The 15,612-nt window shown below is 45.9% G+C and overlaps 1 protein-coding gene across 5 annotated transcripts in view; it reads right to left on the bottom strand.

Moving 5' to 3' along the window:
* Window positions 1–15,612, bottom strand: part of LOC146348458 (acidic mammalian chitinase-like) — a 28,143-nt gene extending 12,531 nt beyond the window's left edge. The window contains exons 1-8 of one of the 5 annotated variants that reach the window (XM_084853160.1): window positions 15,575–15,612; window positions 15,271–15,380; window positions 14,121–14,170; window positions 13,021–13,050; window positions 11,129–11,330; window positions 9,437–9,493; window positions 3,420–3,585; window positions 1,033–1,157 (exon numbers count right to left, since the gene is read on the bottom strand). In XM_084853160.1, the coding sequence (XP_084709286.1) occupies window positions 1,033–1,157; window positions 3,420–3,585; window positions 9,437–9,493; window positions 11,129–11,330; window positions 13,021–13,050; window positions 14,121–14,145 (605 nt within the window). In that variant the 5' untranslated portion in view covers window positions 14,146–14,170; window positions 15,271–15,380; window positions 15,575–15,612. Of the gene's footprint in view, window positions 1–1,032; window positions 1,158–3,419; window positions 3,586–9,436; window positions 9,494–11,128; window positions 11,331–13,020; window positions 13,051–14,120; window positions 14,314–15,219; window positions 15,381–15,574 lie in introns of those variants that run through there. The other 4 variants (XM_084853159.1, XM_084853161.1, XM_084853158.1 and 1 more) reach the window with 4 other exon arrangements.

The raw sequence follows: 15,612 nt of genomic DNA, 5'->3' as shown, positions 1-15,612 counted from the left end.
CTTATAAACTGTAGTTTGTGAGGGGCTACTAAACCAAGGCATCAAACCCCTGTAGGGATCACTTTCAAAATTAGTGAGGTGTGGTAGGATCTTCAGGAGAGCTGTTGTAGTGTAATGGCTTGTACTCAGGCTCAGCATCAGCACATGGCACACCTGGACAGCTGCTGAAGCCCCAGAAGGCCCACCACTGTGCTGACATCTATCCTGAACCCATTGCACCAGATGCTATTATAATTTCCCACAATGCCCGCATCATAGTGTCACTCTGAGGAATTACGGGAAAATGAAATGGCAGCTCTGACCCAAATGTCTAGTGCTGGTCTCAGTGCTGCTTCCCAACCCTTCTGTCACCACCAGCCCACCACTACCACCAGGTGAAGCCACCAAGGCCCAGTGGTCAACAATAGGGCCCACTGACATAGAAAGTGGCCCACAAGAACTTTCTGGCACTGCCCCCTCAAATCTGGAGCTAGCTTTGTCCCAGTGGACAGGCTTAGACATAAAGGTAAGCCATCATTTACTGCTGTGTACATGAGCTGCAACAAGCCTCAGATATGCATGCCTCCTGCTCACTTCCCCTGGTGCAACCATGAGAATATGACAAGCAATCACTTCCATTTCTAAACTAACCACAGCCCCCATTACATCCAAACTCAGGAAACTGTGGTTTGTTTAAGCTATGGTTCATGAACATGGTTTGTTCTAATCTAGAACCATGGTTTGCCTGATATGTCTGGAAACTCAAACTATGGTTTCCACTAGCAATATTAGCATCAACTATGGTTTGGTGCCATGTTCAGAGCCGCCATACTTGCTTCAGTAAAATAAAAACTGAACCTAAACTTTCCCATACTTCGGGGTTTGAGTCCTTCATGGAAATAAGGCAGCAGGAAGGGGGGAAAAAAACAGTCATTCCATTTGTACTGCTTTCTCTTGAGCTCATTAGCAATTTGTAATCAGATCATTCAGAGCTAGTATTCTACAGGGAAACTGCTGCATGGTAAACCACTTATCAGAAATCATGTGACTTACTTTCCCAGGGCAGCAACTTCATATCCAGCATCCACAGTGTTTTTGTTAGAAGGTACTGCTGCTGAAAGCAACAGCCGTGGCCGTCCTGTTCTTTTGCCCTCTTCTGCAAAAGCATCTGACATTTCCTTCAGAGGGAAACAGCAGTAACAGTTGGTGTTGCTCATGTGCAATGGAACAGAACACATTTCATAGGAAAGCTGGATTTGTTTTCAGATTGGAAATTTCCCTCCAGATAGATCATAATTATAAACATCTGCACACAGAGTTAGTCTCTCTCTCTCTGTATGTATGTATATATGTATCTTCCTAAGAGGGGAGGGTGCATGTGCATCCATGATCACGTAATTCAGCATATATGGCCTAGTTATTTGTGCTGATAGTTGATTCTTCAGTAATTCACAGTGTGATCCTACTTACAAGTAATTCCTGTTAAATTCAATGGAACTTACTCCCAAGTAAGGACTGTAGCCTTACAGACCAATCTGTATGGAAGGAGTTGGGGGAGAATCCATGGAGAATTTACCACCGTTTCCTATGCCCTGTTGGCTCAGTTCAGCCAGGCTTTTTTTTTCTTTTTTGCATTCTCTGCATTCACTTTTTTTCTTCTTTTCTGTCCCAGTGACCCAACAGGATGAAAATGAACTACACCATGTCCTGAATTTGTGTAGTTCTTGGGCCTTTTGTGGGTGGTGCTGGAGGAACAAGAAGGCTTTGGATCCTGAGGATCCAAAGCTGTCTCCAAAATCTTCCTTTCGCACCACCACTTGTGGTACATCTGTGCCTGTGGAGCTTTCTGCAGGTGTACCTGTAAGGCCTTAGGCCTGTAAGCAAGCTAACAGTAGTTGAGAGAGGCTTAGAGATCCATAATGCTCTCCTCTTTGGTTCATTATTAGGTGCACTTTTCTTGCTAGGTAGGCCTCTTGGCTTGTAAGATGAGTCAAAGGTCAATATGGCCGCCTCAGCACATTCCCTGCTAACGAGCTCTGGTACCGTTTATCTTATCAGAGTCTCGGATGTTCCTGGGAAGTGGAAATCTGTTTGTCTTAAAGCTACAGGTGTCTGTGCTGGGAACTAAGCACTGTTAGGCTACGCTGGGAAAGTTGGAGATGAACTCTAATTAACTCTTGCTGCTGTAATGCTACCTCACTGCTAACATGTATGATATAAAGCCCATTTAGCACCACAACTCTTTGTTCAGAGAAGCTGTCTGATCCAACCATTGGGCACGCCTGTGTACTGTAAGTACTCAATAAAGTCTCCTTGTAAGTAAACCTGGATCTGGCTTATCACTTTCTCAGCACTTCCAAACCTTAGCAGCCCACAGCCAGGGCATAAAGTACCAGAGTCTCCTTTGTGGCATGTGCCATCCCACTAGCAAAGCAGCACTTGCGAGCATTCCAAATATCCCTCAGCTGGCACCTATAGCCAGTTACCTGGGAGAAACCCCCTCTGAATTCAGTGGGACTTGCTTCTGAGAAGACATGCATAGGATTGCACTGTTACTCACATAAGACCCAACTTCTTGTAAAATATAAGGTGCTGGGACTCAAGCCTACCCTTACTGTTGATGTGGAAGCCTACCTTGGCATCCTAAATGTATGGAGGGTAGTTGAGATTACAGAAGCACTCTATATATGCTGAAGAGGTCTGCTCTTTTCTATTCATATATTCCAAGGCTAAATCCTGAATTTGGAAATACAGCTAAGCCCTGGACCATATTAATTCTGCACAGACCATTAATTTTAGACATCAATAAAATAATACTTTTAGGGAGCAATCCTACTGGGATAGGCAGCCACCTCCGAACTCAGAGGCGACCACTTATCCAATGCAGGGCAGGAGAAGCGCAGAGGGGATTGTCTCCTCCACACTTCAGCCACCCTGCATTTGCGGCTAGACAGCCAATTTTGGCTGTCTAGCTTCAGGACCTCGGAGCACGGGAAGCAGTGGCCGGACGACACGTTGGATGTGTCGTAACAGATTTCCAACTTCCCCACCCCCAGGAATGCCCCATTTTTTCGCTGCTCCACACTCCTCTTCCGAGTGCAGAGTGCGGGGCCATTCCATGCTGCCTACGAGGCACTGCGGGAGGGGGTGAAGGTCGGTTCTCAGGGAACAGCCCTCAGAGCGCAGGCTCCGAGGTCGGTTGCTGGGAACCAACCTACCCTGTAGCTGTCTAGCTGCTGACTAGCAGCCATAGGATTGCACCCTTAGATATCAATTATCAATAACATAATGTAACTATGTAATTCACTGTTGTTATTGTTTTTAGGATGGTTTTCATAATTTTGTGTTGAAACAAGCACAGTCCGTGAAATCTCCTAAGGATTCCAAGAAGACCCTTTGCTGAAGTTTGGATGATAATCAATATGCTTTCAGTTTCTCACCTGAGTAAAGATGGTAAAGCGATGCTTATCCTCTGGGGGGCTGCCTCTGGAACCTGGATATTCCCAGTCAAGATCCAGACCATCAAACCCATGTTTGCGGAGAATATCTATCGCTGATGTGATGAACATCTGGCGATTCCCAGGAGAGGATACCATAGTAGTAAATCTGGAAGGAATAGTTAATTTTCATTCCCCCGTGCTGCACTTCACTCTTATTTTTACAAAGCATAATGAACATCTAGTATAAATTGATAGAGTATAAACTGATCAGGAGAGAGAGGGAAGTTTACACACTGCAGTGCCCTTCCATCCTTACCTCATCTTAGGAGTAGTCTTATAAGCACATAAGAAGAGCCATGCTGGATCAGAACAAGGGTTCACCTAGTCCAGCAGTCTGTTCACAACCAGCCAACCAACTGCCCAGGGGAAACCCACAAGCAGGACATGAGTGCAACAGCATCCTCCCACCCATGTTCCCCAGCAACTGCTGCATATAGGCATAATCCCTCTGATACTGGAGAGAGCACATAGCCATCAGGGCTAATAGCCACTGATAGCCTTCTCCTCCAAGAATTCATCTAACCCCCTTTTGAAGCCATCCATTTGAGTCCCAGAAGTAGAAATGAATGGGCAGCCAATGAGCGAAGGCTTGCTCTGCCTCCCCTCCTCTCCTCCCTCACGGAAAAGTGATATTGTGAATGACCGAGCAGCAGCAGTACTAATAATAATAGCAAAACCATGGCTGCTCTTGCATCTCCTTTCCTCTCCTTTCCCCCTGTAGATGTGGCTGTCTGAGGGAGGTGGGGGCAGGGAAGGAAGAGAGAAACAAGCAGAGAGAGAGGTTTACAAAGCACCGGATCCTTTGTACTAATAATAATAATAGCAGATGCTGCTCTGGTCCTGGTAGTGAATGACTGAGAGCAGCAGCAGTACATTCAGAGGCTCAGTTCACCCATCCCTACTTCTGAGTAAGTATGATTACCCAGCACTCAATGAATGAATATTTTAAGGAAGAGGCAGTGAGTGAGCCCAGATTCGCAACAACACTGTTTCGTAGCAGCAGGGCTTGGAGCTCAATGGATATTTAAAGGGAGAGGCAGCAACTGAGCCCACGTTCACAACACAGCAGTTTTAAGAAAAAGGGCTGGCAAAGGAATTTTCCCGACCCCTCTGCTCCTGTAGGCAAAGTGCAACTGAAGGCAATGAGTTACTTCTGGGTAGAACTTTGTGAACCGAGAACTACCGGAAGTACAAGCTGGGTGGCAGAGGAACTAGAGATCAAATCGCCAACATTCACTGGATCATGGAGAAAGCAAGAGAATTCCAGAAAAACATCTATTTCTGCTTCGACTACGCTAAAGACTTTGATTGTGTGGATCACAACAAACTGTGGCAAATTCTGAAAGAGATGGGAGTACCAGGCCACCTTACCTGTCTCCTGAGAAACCTGTACGAGGGTCAAGAAGCAACAGTAAGAACCAGACATGGAACAACCGATTGGTTCAACATTGGGAAAGGAGTACAACAAGGCTGTATATTGTTGCCCTGCTTATTTAACCTATATGCAGAGTTCATCATGAGAAACACTGGGTTGGATGAATCACAGGTCAGAATTAAGATTGCCAGGAGAATTATCAACAACCTCCGATACGCAGACAATACCACCCTAATGGCAGAAAGCAAAGAGGATCTCAAGAGCCTCTTGTTGAGGGTGAAAGTGGAGAGTGCAAAAGCTGGTTTGAAACTCAACATTAAAAAAACAAAGATCATGGCATCTGGCCCCATCACTTCCTGGCATATAGAAGGGGAAGAAATGGAAGCAGTGACAGATTTTATTTTCTTGGGCTCCAAGATCACCGCAGACGGTGACTGTAGCCATGAAATTAAAAGACACTTGCTCCTTGGGAGGAAAGCTATGGCAAACCTAGACAGCATAGTAAGAAGCAGAGACATCACCTTGCCAACAAAGGTTCGTATAATCAAAGCTATGGTTTTCTCAGTAGCAATGTACGGCTGTGAGAGCTGGACTATAAGGAAGGCTGAGCGCCGAAGAATTGATGCTTTCCAACTGTGGTGCTGGAGAAGACTCTTACGAGTCCCCTGGACTGCAAGGAAGTCAAATCAGTCCATCCTAAAGGAAATCAACCCTGAGTGCTCATTGGAAGGATAGATACTGAAGCTGAAGCTCAAATATTTTGGCCATTTAATGTGAAGAGAAAACTCTCTGGAAAAGACCCTGATGCTGGGAAAGATTGAAAGCAAAAGGAGAAGGGGACGGCAGAGGATGAGATGGCTAGATAGCATCACCAATGCAATGAATATGAACTTGAGCACGCTCCGGGAGAGAGCGCAGGACAGGAAGGCCTGGCGTGCTATGGTCCATGGGGTCACGAAGAGTCAGACACGACTTAATGACTGAACAACAAGAACTTTAGCCCTCTGATCTCCCCACGTCCTGCCCCACTTGACTTTCCCTTTGGCCAATCAGCGCCACTTCCACCAGCCCACACCAAAGCCAGCTGAGTCACACAGACTACCAAATTGCACTAAAGCCACTGTGATGGGGGGGGGATCACAAAATGAATTTGGGGAAAAAAAACAGGTTTAGGGCAAGAAACGCTGCACTAGCTACATGCATCATCTGACATGATCAACGTGGGGGCGGACTAGAACAGGAGTAGAAGCCCCATATAGATACTGCCCTAGCCTCTGAGAAATTTGTATACCAGGTCTATCCTTGTGTTGTTTCGCAGTGGGTAGACCTGGGCCAGATCTACGTTTCGTGTCATATCAATACGATTCCATCCTGATGACACTATATCTCTCATGCATTTATAATTGGCAGCACACACACTGACTTCTGTTGCAGTATTTTGGATAATATCAAATAAATATTAGTGCAGGGGTTACCTGCTCAGCTTCCAGGCCACTGCTAGACTCTGCTCTACAGGCAACATACATAGATGCAGGTACCTTCAGGTTTCTTTATTTCTACAATACATGAGAACTCCTAACTAACTTCTGTGGAGCTGCATGGCACACTGTCTCAGCTCCACGGCTGACACTAAAACAGAGATGGGGAGAGGTTCCACTTAGGCCCCTGCAAGAGCTAAAAATGGCAGGTTCTCTTCAAGACATGTGTGTGTATGCGCACACACACACACACCACAACAACCCATTCTAAGCCTTAATAAATTGCACTGCTACTACAATCAATTTCACAGCCCCATCTGCATTTCCCTAAAACACCAACAACACTGGACTATGCCGTGAAGTTTTCATACTGCTTCACTGCTCTACGCACCCCTCCTCAAAATGGGAATAACAACACTGGGCTACTTTGCAGGAGTTGTGTAACCCACACTTTCTCAGCCACAGCCCTGCCTCCTGCAATATGGGTATAATAAGGATGAACTTTATCTGCAGACATTGTCAAGGTAATTTTTAAATGTTTAAAACCTCAGAAAAAAATATTAACAAGACCAGAGTTAGAAAGATCATGTTCTCCGGTCTTTGCTGCTACCTTTTGTTTTTTGGTAGACACACTACTGCCCAAACGCAGCTGCAGGAAATTCCTGGATTTCTAAATAATTTTTTATGAGGCTGCAATACATTCCAAAAGGACAGGAAGTCCTGGCATGCTACGGTCCATGGGGTCATGAAGAGACGGACACAACGACTGAACAACAATACATTCCTAACAGGGAAGATCCCAAAAATGCTTAATGCATCCAGTAATTAGTCTATAAACCATTGCTGTGACTTCATTCATTGGCTAAAACCACTGGAAGGTTGGAGCAGACTAATTTCTCCAGAATGAATAGGCAGAATAGTGGCTGCACATTTTGGGCTGCTTCACACCAGGCTTTTATCCTGCAATTGAGATTGCTCCTTCACGGAAGTTTGCAGGCTCTTTACATGACGCCGTGACCCTGTTGCACTAAATGCCCTTTGTTCAGTTTTTAAAGAGATCCCAGATAATTAGTTATCAAATTAACCCACTGTGTTCCACTTCAGTTTCCACCGTGAAAAGAGTTATAGCGGCAAGAAGAGGAGCGAGATCAGTGAAAGAGAATGGAAGACTCAGATATGGGGAGAAGGAGTGGGGAAGGGGAGGGGGGAAGGGGAGCATGTGAAAAAGGGAGTCGTCATGATCCTGCATTTAAAGCGGAAGCAGAAAGCCCCATTTTAAATGCAGGATTTTAGGCTGGTGTAGAAATGCTCTTTGCCTCATTATCTTGGGTTCTACAAGACCTACAGACTTGCTCTTTAACAAAAAAATATGAAAACTGGGAATTGGGAGATTATGGCTCACACCAGAGGTTAATTGCCCCTCCTTGCCCCTTCCTGCAGATGCCCATGAGCACAGATGAAATCTGAAACGGCTATCCTCCTAATGTGACAGTCATCTCTGCCTTTAGCTTTTAGCACTTCCCCAGCCTTTGTGGGTGAAAGCAGGGGGGTTTAAGGTGCTTTCGCAGACAAACAATAAGAGCCCAATCTTATGCATGTGTAGCAGAGGGGTGGGGGCAGTTAAGCCACAAAAAGCCAGTGTACATAAGGCATGCCTCTCCCCTTGTGATTCTGGCACTGGCAGGGATTGTCCTCACAAGCAACACCCCATCCCCACTTCCCAGATGGGCAATGTTCCCCACACCTCAACTGTAGGCTGGAAAACAGCTCATTGAACTCAGCCAGGGGCCCACGCCAGGTTGAACTGGACCTGAAGTCGGTGATTTGCATCATCACAGCCAGAGAGGGAGCCCGTCATACTACTGCCCATTTGCTTTACAAGGCAGGTTCCCCACAGACTAACAAACCAAAGGCCTAACAGGCCGCAGTGCTGCCTGACTTGGCCTGCCAGAAAGCTGGCCTCTAGGGTGTACAAAACCCCGCTTACCTGGCTCCACCAGGTTCCGCAGGTGGGGGGAGGCGCTCCATCTCTCCCCCCCTGAATCCTCGACAGGGGGGCGCTCCATGCCTCCCCCCAGAATCCTGCCCAGCTGGTTCCGCTCTGCAGCCAAGCCGCAGAGCAGCCGGCCGGCTCCGGCCGCCCGCAGCCAGACATCCGGCCGCTGGGCAGCCCTGCAGGGACACAAATGGCGGCTGTCATAGCCGCCGCCATTTGCGTACGCTGGGGTTCCCCCCCCCCGCTGTGATAGGCTACGTAGCCTATCACGGCCTCTGCAGGGGTGCAAATGGCGTCCCTGCGTTAGCCATGATAGGCTAAGTAAGTATTTAGGTTGCCTCTCACGGCTGAAGAGGAAGAAGCGAATGGCGGCCGCAGGACAGCCGCCATTCGCAAAGCAGTGCGGACGGAAGCAGGTAAGTCCTCCGTTTCGCGCGCCTTTCGTGGGGTGGGACGGCGGGAACTTCGTCCCACGCACCTTTCGTGGGGGGGGCAGGGGCTTCGTTACGCGACAGTTTTCGGGGGGCCAAATGCACTGGCATTCAGCCTCACCAAGATCCGTCGTGGAATTCTCTGACATCCCTACTGGCCTCGCCGCTCCTTGTAGGTCCACATTCTACCATTTGCATTTCAGCCACTCTCAGCCGAGCTCAATGGAATCCCATACTCCCCACCCCACCTCCAGGTTTAATTTACAGACCTCCGTGGCTGGGCCTCACCCACCTGTGTTGTGGGGAACTGGAGATTAGAAATAGATGAGGCAGGTGTGCGCAGCACGAAGTGCTGTTGCTGCTCCCAAAACGGAGCTACTTTGGCATGGAGGAGCCTGGTTGTGCTGCTGCTGCCTGCTACTACCTTTTTGCCTTATGAGGAGGCACGTGGCTGGAAAGTGGAAGTCAAGATAGACGGGGCAGGTGCAGCACAGCAGCGGCTGCTCTCAGGATGATGTCATGAGTCATGACTAGGACCCCTTGCCCCTATAAGTGGAGTCTTCTTTTCTCCTCTTGGGCAGCCATTTGAAGGGTTTTGGATTGTTCTGTAATTACTTAGAGAAATATAACCCATACACAGTCTCTTTCTACGAACAGAATAAGGAGAAAGGTCTCACTTCAAATTCTCAAAGGTTCCTCCTCCAACAGCCAGCAATGTGAGCAGCTTCTTATTCCTAAAAAACAAAAATATTTTCTGTGAAAAATGCATACTTTGTGAATATTAAGAACAAATTAAATCCTCTCTGCCTAAAAATATATATCTATAATCTGTATTGTACAATTACAACATTTTGTAATTGTACAATACAGCTTTTGGAACCAAACAGCCTTTGGGCAATACATTTTCAAGTGCTTGGGTGGAATCCCATTGGTTCTGTTACTGCCACAGGGGAAAATAGAGCAGCCATCGGTGACACAGCCCAAAGTGGGCCAGAATATAAAAAACTTCTTCCCTGCCCTTGGGTTTTCCAGCAGTTCCAGGAAGGGACAGGGAAGCAGTTCCCTCCTTCTTCCTTATAGATGTTTCCAACGTAACTTTTTCTTTTCTCATGGACATCTGAATGCTCATGAGCTTTTCTAGATGAGGCTGATTAACGTGCTGTTTCTACTTCCAGTTTCATTGCAGAATTAAAATTGTAGCTCTACACAAAGGTAATTTCCTTTCTTGCCTTTCTATACTTTCCACTACATAACCTCTAGATGGTAATATGGTACAGCGGAATAATACAACTCCACTGGTGGTGGGAACTGGTGCTTTGTTTCACTTTTGAAAAAAAAAAATACTGGATTTTCCCCACTTCAAAAAACTTCTGCAAAATTGCTTTTAAAAAATGGAAGTGAAACTAGATGGTAACGACAACTTCTAAAGCACCTGTAAAAACTGTGAGTGAGGAATAACAAACACACAATAAGAGCCTCATCTAGAAAAGCTCAATGTCTTAACAGCTTCCTCCAAATGGCTCTTTCGCACATTACACAGCAACAAACACAGATCTGCTACCAAGGGTGCTTTCAGACAAGGCTTTTATTATACAATCACCCAGCCTCCAGATCTTGTTGCCTTCCACTTGTAACCCTCCTCTGTTTCTCACTGTGAGCTTTTATACACAAGGCTGTTAATCTGCTGTTAATCCACTGTATCTACCTTTGGTTTCATCACAGAACTGAGATCTTAGCACTACACAAGAGCATTTCCTTTCCTGCTTTTCTGCTGCATAACCTCTAGGTTGCACTGTGGTATAGCAGAATAGCACAAATAACAAAAGGAAATTGCGCTTTCTTGCACTTTCATAATTAAATGCTGCATTTTCCCTGTTCTACAAAACCTCGCCGAAAGTGCATGTTAGACACAGAAGCAAAACTGGAGGGTCACAACGAGGTCTAAAGAACCCGTAAACAATTGTGAGTAGAGAATGATGAGCACACAATACATGGCTCATGTAGAAAAGTCCTTCAATCTTTTTTCTTACCACAAAAAAAATCAGTTAAAGAAGAAAAAATGGAATAGCTGCACAGTGCATTTTGACTAGTAGCAATAGGAGCCCTCCATCTGGAAACACCCCAGGCGTTAAGCTCTACAGGAGCCACAGCCAAACTCAACTCTCTGATGAGTATCAGTATTTTGCCACATTCACACTGTACATATTTTTAGATGAATGTTTGAAAAATCTTGTTTGCATACCTAAAACACACAATGTGTGAAGATCCCAATAAGGTACTTCCTGTTTTGCGTCTGAGTTTGATGTTATTGTCACTCAAGAAGGCAATGCCATCATTATAAGAATTCACTTATTTTGGAAATTACTTGCCTTTCCTTTAAGGCATTAAGTTGCCTGTAGAGTGTTTCATCATTCCATTCTGTAGTGGTAATTTGGCTGTTGTTCATGCCAGCAAAAGCATATATCACGTGAGTACACAGAGAGGGCTCTATATTATTTGGTGTGAACGTGGCTGGCTTTTCCCTGTACTGATCCCAATTAGTGACATAACACACAAGTTTGTAGGCAGAATCTGGAAAGAGAAGGCAGAAAGTGATGCTGGAAATGGCTAAGACTACATGCGGTTTGTAATACACTGATTTCCATGGTTTCCTTGAAATCCTCATCATGAGGCTTGCTTTCCTCCAGGGCAGAAACACCACCGCCACACAAAATCAAAGGTATAGAGTCAGCATGTTGCCATGTTTGGGGAAATGATGTGCTAGGAACAACATAAAGCGTGCTGTCTTGAACTTCCTAAAGGCTCAACAAAAATCCTAATGGCTTGGTTTTGCTCTTGCTGACTCAGTTGCAAATAGCAGGGCCAGATTAAAGGAACTCTGCAATGCTTTTGAATGGCCTTTCCCAACCTGATGGCCTCCAGCTGTGTTAGACTACAACTCCCATTATCCCCAGCCAGCATGCCCATCTGGAAGGCACCAGTTTGGGGAAGGCTGCTTTAGCAGTTCAAAATAAGGGGCTTGCTTTATGGAGCTGTGGCATTACTGAACAAGACACTTGTAGAGAAGGGGCATTTGGCAACTCTAGCTGTAAACTGGGAATGGTCTAGAGAACTGAGGTGGGGGGGAGGAATATGGCCGTTGCAGAAGACAGTGACCCTGGGCCACCATCCTAGACCTGTGCATTCATTCCACACCTTCGCACTGCAGTTTTTCTGTAGCTCCCCACTACTCATAAAACTGCACACCCATCATTCTTTCATATAGCTGCTGCTCAAGGATTGACATGCCTCAGCCCTTTTCAGAGGAGCCCCCCTTTTTCTATTATTATTCTCTGCACTGTATTTCAGCTGTTGCAGAGAAAGAAGCAAATAATGAGCTAAAAATGCCCAAGTCTCCTGCGAGGCCGTAGGTTTGGCCATTTTTGTATAGGTGCGCTTTGGAAATCCTTGTTACAGCCTTCTCTAGGAATAGCTCATTGAAAACAATAGACTTGTATTTGTGTGACAGCAGTGTTGTGCCTTTAGCTTATATTCAGTCCAGAATGGCCATGAGATTCACCTAGGCTAGGGGGAATACCTTAAAACCAGCCTCTGGATTGGACTGATGAATTAGGAGTGCCACCAGACAAGGTTGTCATTGCACCCTCACCCTGCCTCATTCACTAGGCCAAGGGTGCAGAACCTCTTTCAGTCCAAGGGCCCAATTCCATTTCAGAAAAGCTTTTGAGGGCCACATTCCAGTGGTGGGTGTGGATAAAGGGAAAAGGGGCAGGGCCACAGGCAGAAGGGGCAGGGCCAAACACCACAAATACCAGCATATTTTAGCTTAAAGCTTTTACTGCCAGTAACTGAGCCGTTTCAACTTTCAGCTACGGCATTCCAACCTTCTAGAATTGGGCAGAGGGGGGGACTGCACAAAAGCTGGGAAACCACCAAACTGTCCGTGGTCAGGGGAAAGGGAGTGTGGCCATCTGAGGAACCCCGGACAGCTGTATTCAGATTCCAGGAGGGCCAGTTTTGGCCCATAGGGCTGAGTTTCTGTACCCTCAGTATAGACGATGACATCCTCTATGTGTACCCCCCTCCCGTGTTTTTCCGCTATTTCTTCAGTGTTTTTCCTTATTGCAGAAAAGCCGTTAGGGAACAAGGAACCGCTGCACAATGCCATCTGATTGGTAGCACTAGCAGCCCTCCATCTGGAAGCACCACAAGTTTTTAGACCTAGTCTCCCACTAGGAAGCAGAAATGAAGGCATTCATACCGAGCTGCAGATTCAGCAAAACAGTGAAACCTGCAAAGCAAGAGAAACGAAAATGTTCCGCGTAAGGAACAGATGTTAAGAAGTCATCATAACTATGATCTATTCTTCCCACAATGTTGACAAATGACAAACCAGTTAGATGAAGCCTGGCAAACTATGCATCACAGGGCCAAACTAGATGCAACATTAAATGCATCTTTGCATTGAAACTGCAGGTTTTTAAAAATGCAAATTGTGTCAGCTCTGTGGCTGATCAGATCAGAGCAGGCATGGAGGGGAATTTAACCCTTTCCTCCCCTGCATCAATCCTGAGGAACAATACATTTAACATCATGTCTAGTTTAGCCCTGGATTTTAAAAAAAAACAAAAACAAAACTCCTCTAGCTGGGGAAAATGGAACTTTTACTGTCCTACACAACTCTGTGTAGAAACTGTGAGTTCTAATTCTACAGAAACAGAATTTCTTATTTTCTCTAAGATGTAAGCCTATGCAACCTCTCTGCTCCACATGTAGATGGGGCTGGCACTGCTGCAGGCTCCAACCCTCTGCTCTCGCAACCCCCGTGCACCCAAGCGCCACATGTCGACGCACAGTGGCCTGCGTGAATGGAAAAGAATGGTATTGTCAGTACAACACACTTTTCTGCTATACCAGCTAACATTTTATCCCCAAAAGACACAGGGGCCTGTATCTTTTATCTCTTGGAGAGAAACGTAGCTGGTTTCTTTTACCTGGTATGAGTAACTCCTTGGGAAAAGAACCATAGAAGTATATTTTATATTTTATTTTTTTATTTATTGCATTTATATCCCGCCTTTTTTCCTCTTGCAAGGAACCCAAAGTGGCTTACATTATCCTCCTCCTCTCCGCTTATCCTCACAACAACAACCCTGTGAGGTAGGTTGGGCTGAGAGTCTGTGATGGGCCCAAAGTCACCCAGTGAGCTTCCATGGCCGAGTGGGGACTAGAACCCGGATCTCCCGGCTTGCAGTCCCAACACTCTCACCACTACACCACACTGGCTACCCCCGTCATTTCTATGACATTATTTTTATTTATTGGTTATAGTGAAATGCAGAAAATATTCAGCTTACTCACCTGCCCACAGTAGTAGCCTTCCCATACTGACTCCTGCACCTAGGCAAAAACTAGGGATGGGGTGGCAGGAAATAGATTGACAGAAAAATGAATGGATCTGCATTTATACAAAACCTGTGCATTCTTATAAATTAATAACACACTTCTGAGTGATGGAGAAACTGAGTGTTGCAGACATGCTGTATCTAGTTCTCCTTGCAGCATAGAAATACTCTCTTACCTGGATCAGGAGACAACATCGTAGCCAATTACATTGAATATTCTTGTATGTTGGCTGTTAGATATTTGATTGTGACGACATCTACATGAATCTGTAGTTAGCTTTCTTGAACTAGCTGATTATTCTGAATCTACAGTATCCAGTAATTTTACATGAAGTATGTTAATAATAAATAGTTAGTTCCACACAATCAAAATGCTTCATTATGAACCCAGCCGTGTGTGTATGTGTCTCTCTCTTTGAGTTGTTTGTGTGATTACCAGTAAATACCTTACAGTGGCATCTATATTTATTAATGTGTTTATTTACAGCATTTATATACCACGCCACATCTCAACAGACTCCGGAGTGGTGAATAATAAATTATAAATGATAAAAGAAATAAAACACCATATGGAGGGAGCAATCCTATGGCCGCTAGTCAGCGGTTAGACAGCCATAGGATACATAGATTTCCAGGAACCGACCTTCCCCCGCTCCTGTGCTGCCTTGTAGGCAGCATGGAATGGCTCCGCACTCTGCGCTCGTAAGAGCAGTGCACAGCAGCGTAAAAGGGGCATTCCCGGGGCCAGGCCGGGGCAGGGAGGGTGGAAATGCCAGTACGACACAGCCAGTGCAGTTCCCTCAGCAAAGAAGTTGCATGCTGAAAAGCGGCAGCTCCCGACAACAGCTGAGCTGCTATATTCTGGACTAGCTCCAGCTTCTGGAGCAGCCAGTTTTGAGGTTACTAGCACCTGTACCACTGTGGCCAAGCTATCCCTGCCCAGGAGAACCAGTAGTTGGTGAACCAGCCAAAGCTGGTAGAAGACACTCCAAGCCCAAGGCCACTTGGGCCTCCAGGGACAGTGATGGATCTATGAGTACCCCAAGACTACGAACCTGGTCTTTCAAGGGCAGTGCAACCCCATGCCAGACTCGGGAACCACTCACCCACAGGGCTTCCGTCTTGCCAGGATTCAGTTTCAGTTTATTGGCCCTCATCCAGCCCATTACTGAGTCTAGGCGCTGATCCAGGACTTGCATAGCCTCCCCTGAGTCATCTACAGGATTAATAACCAAACACTGCTTTCCGTCCCCATACAAGGCAGCAAATTCTGCTTCTAGCTACATTTTAGGTAACATATATTCTCATAAATGCCAGTTCCACCCATTCAGCATGAGATTCAAGACACAAAACAAAGCCTTGATACGCAAATAAAACCCCACTTAAACGGTTCTTCATGGAACTACAAACCTGACACAATCCTGCAGTTAAAACCGCACACCTTCTGT

This window comes from Heloderma suspectum, chromosome 4 (assembly GCF_057233095.1).
Source record: "Heloderma suspectum isolate Gila_16-S chromosome 4, 16-S_ref, whole genome shotgun sequence".
Classification (NCBI taxonomy): domain Eukaryota; kingdom Metazoa; phylum Chordata; class Lepidosauria; order Squamata; family Helodermatidae; genus Heloderma; species Heloderma suspectum.
This window is presented reverse-complemented; position numbering and strand designations above follow the sequence as displayed.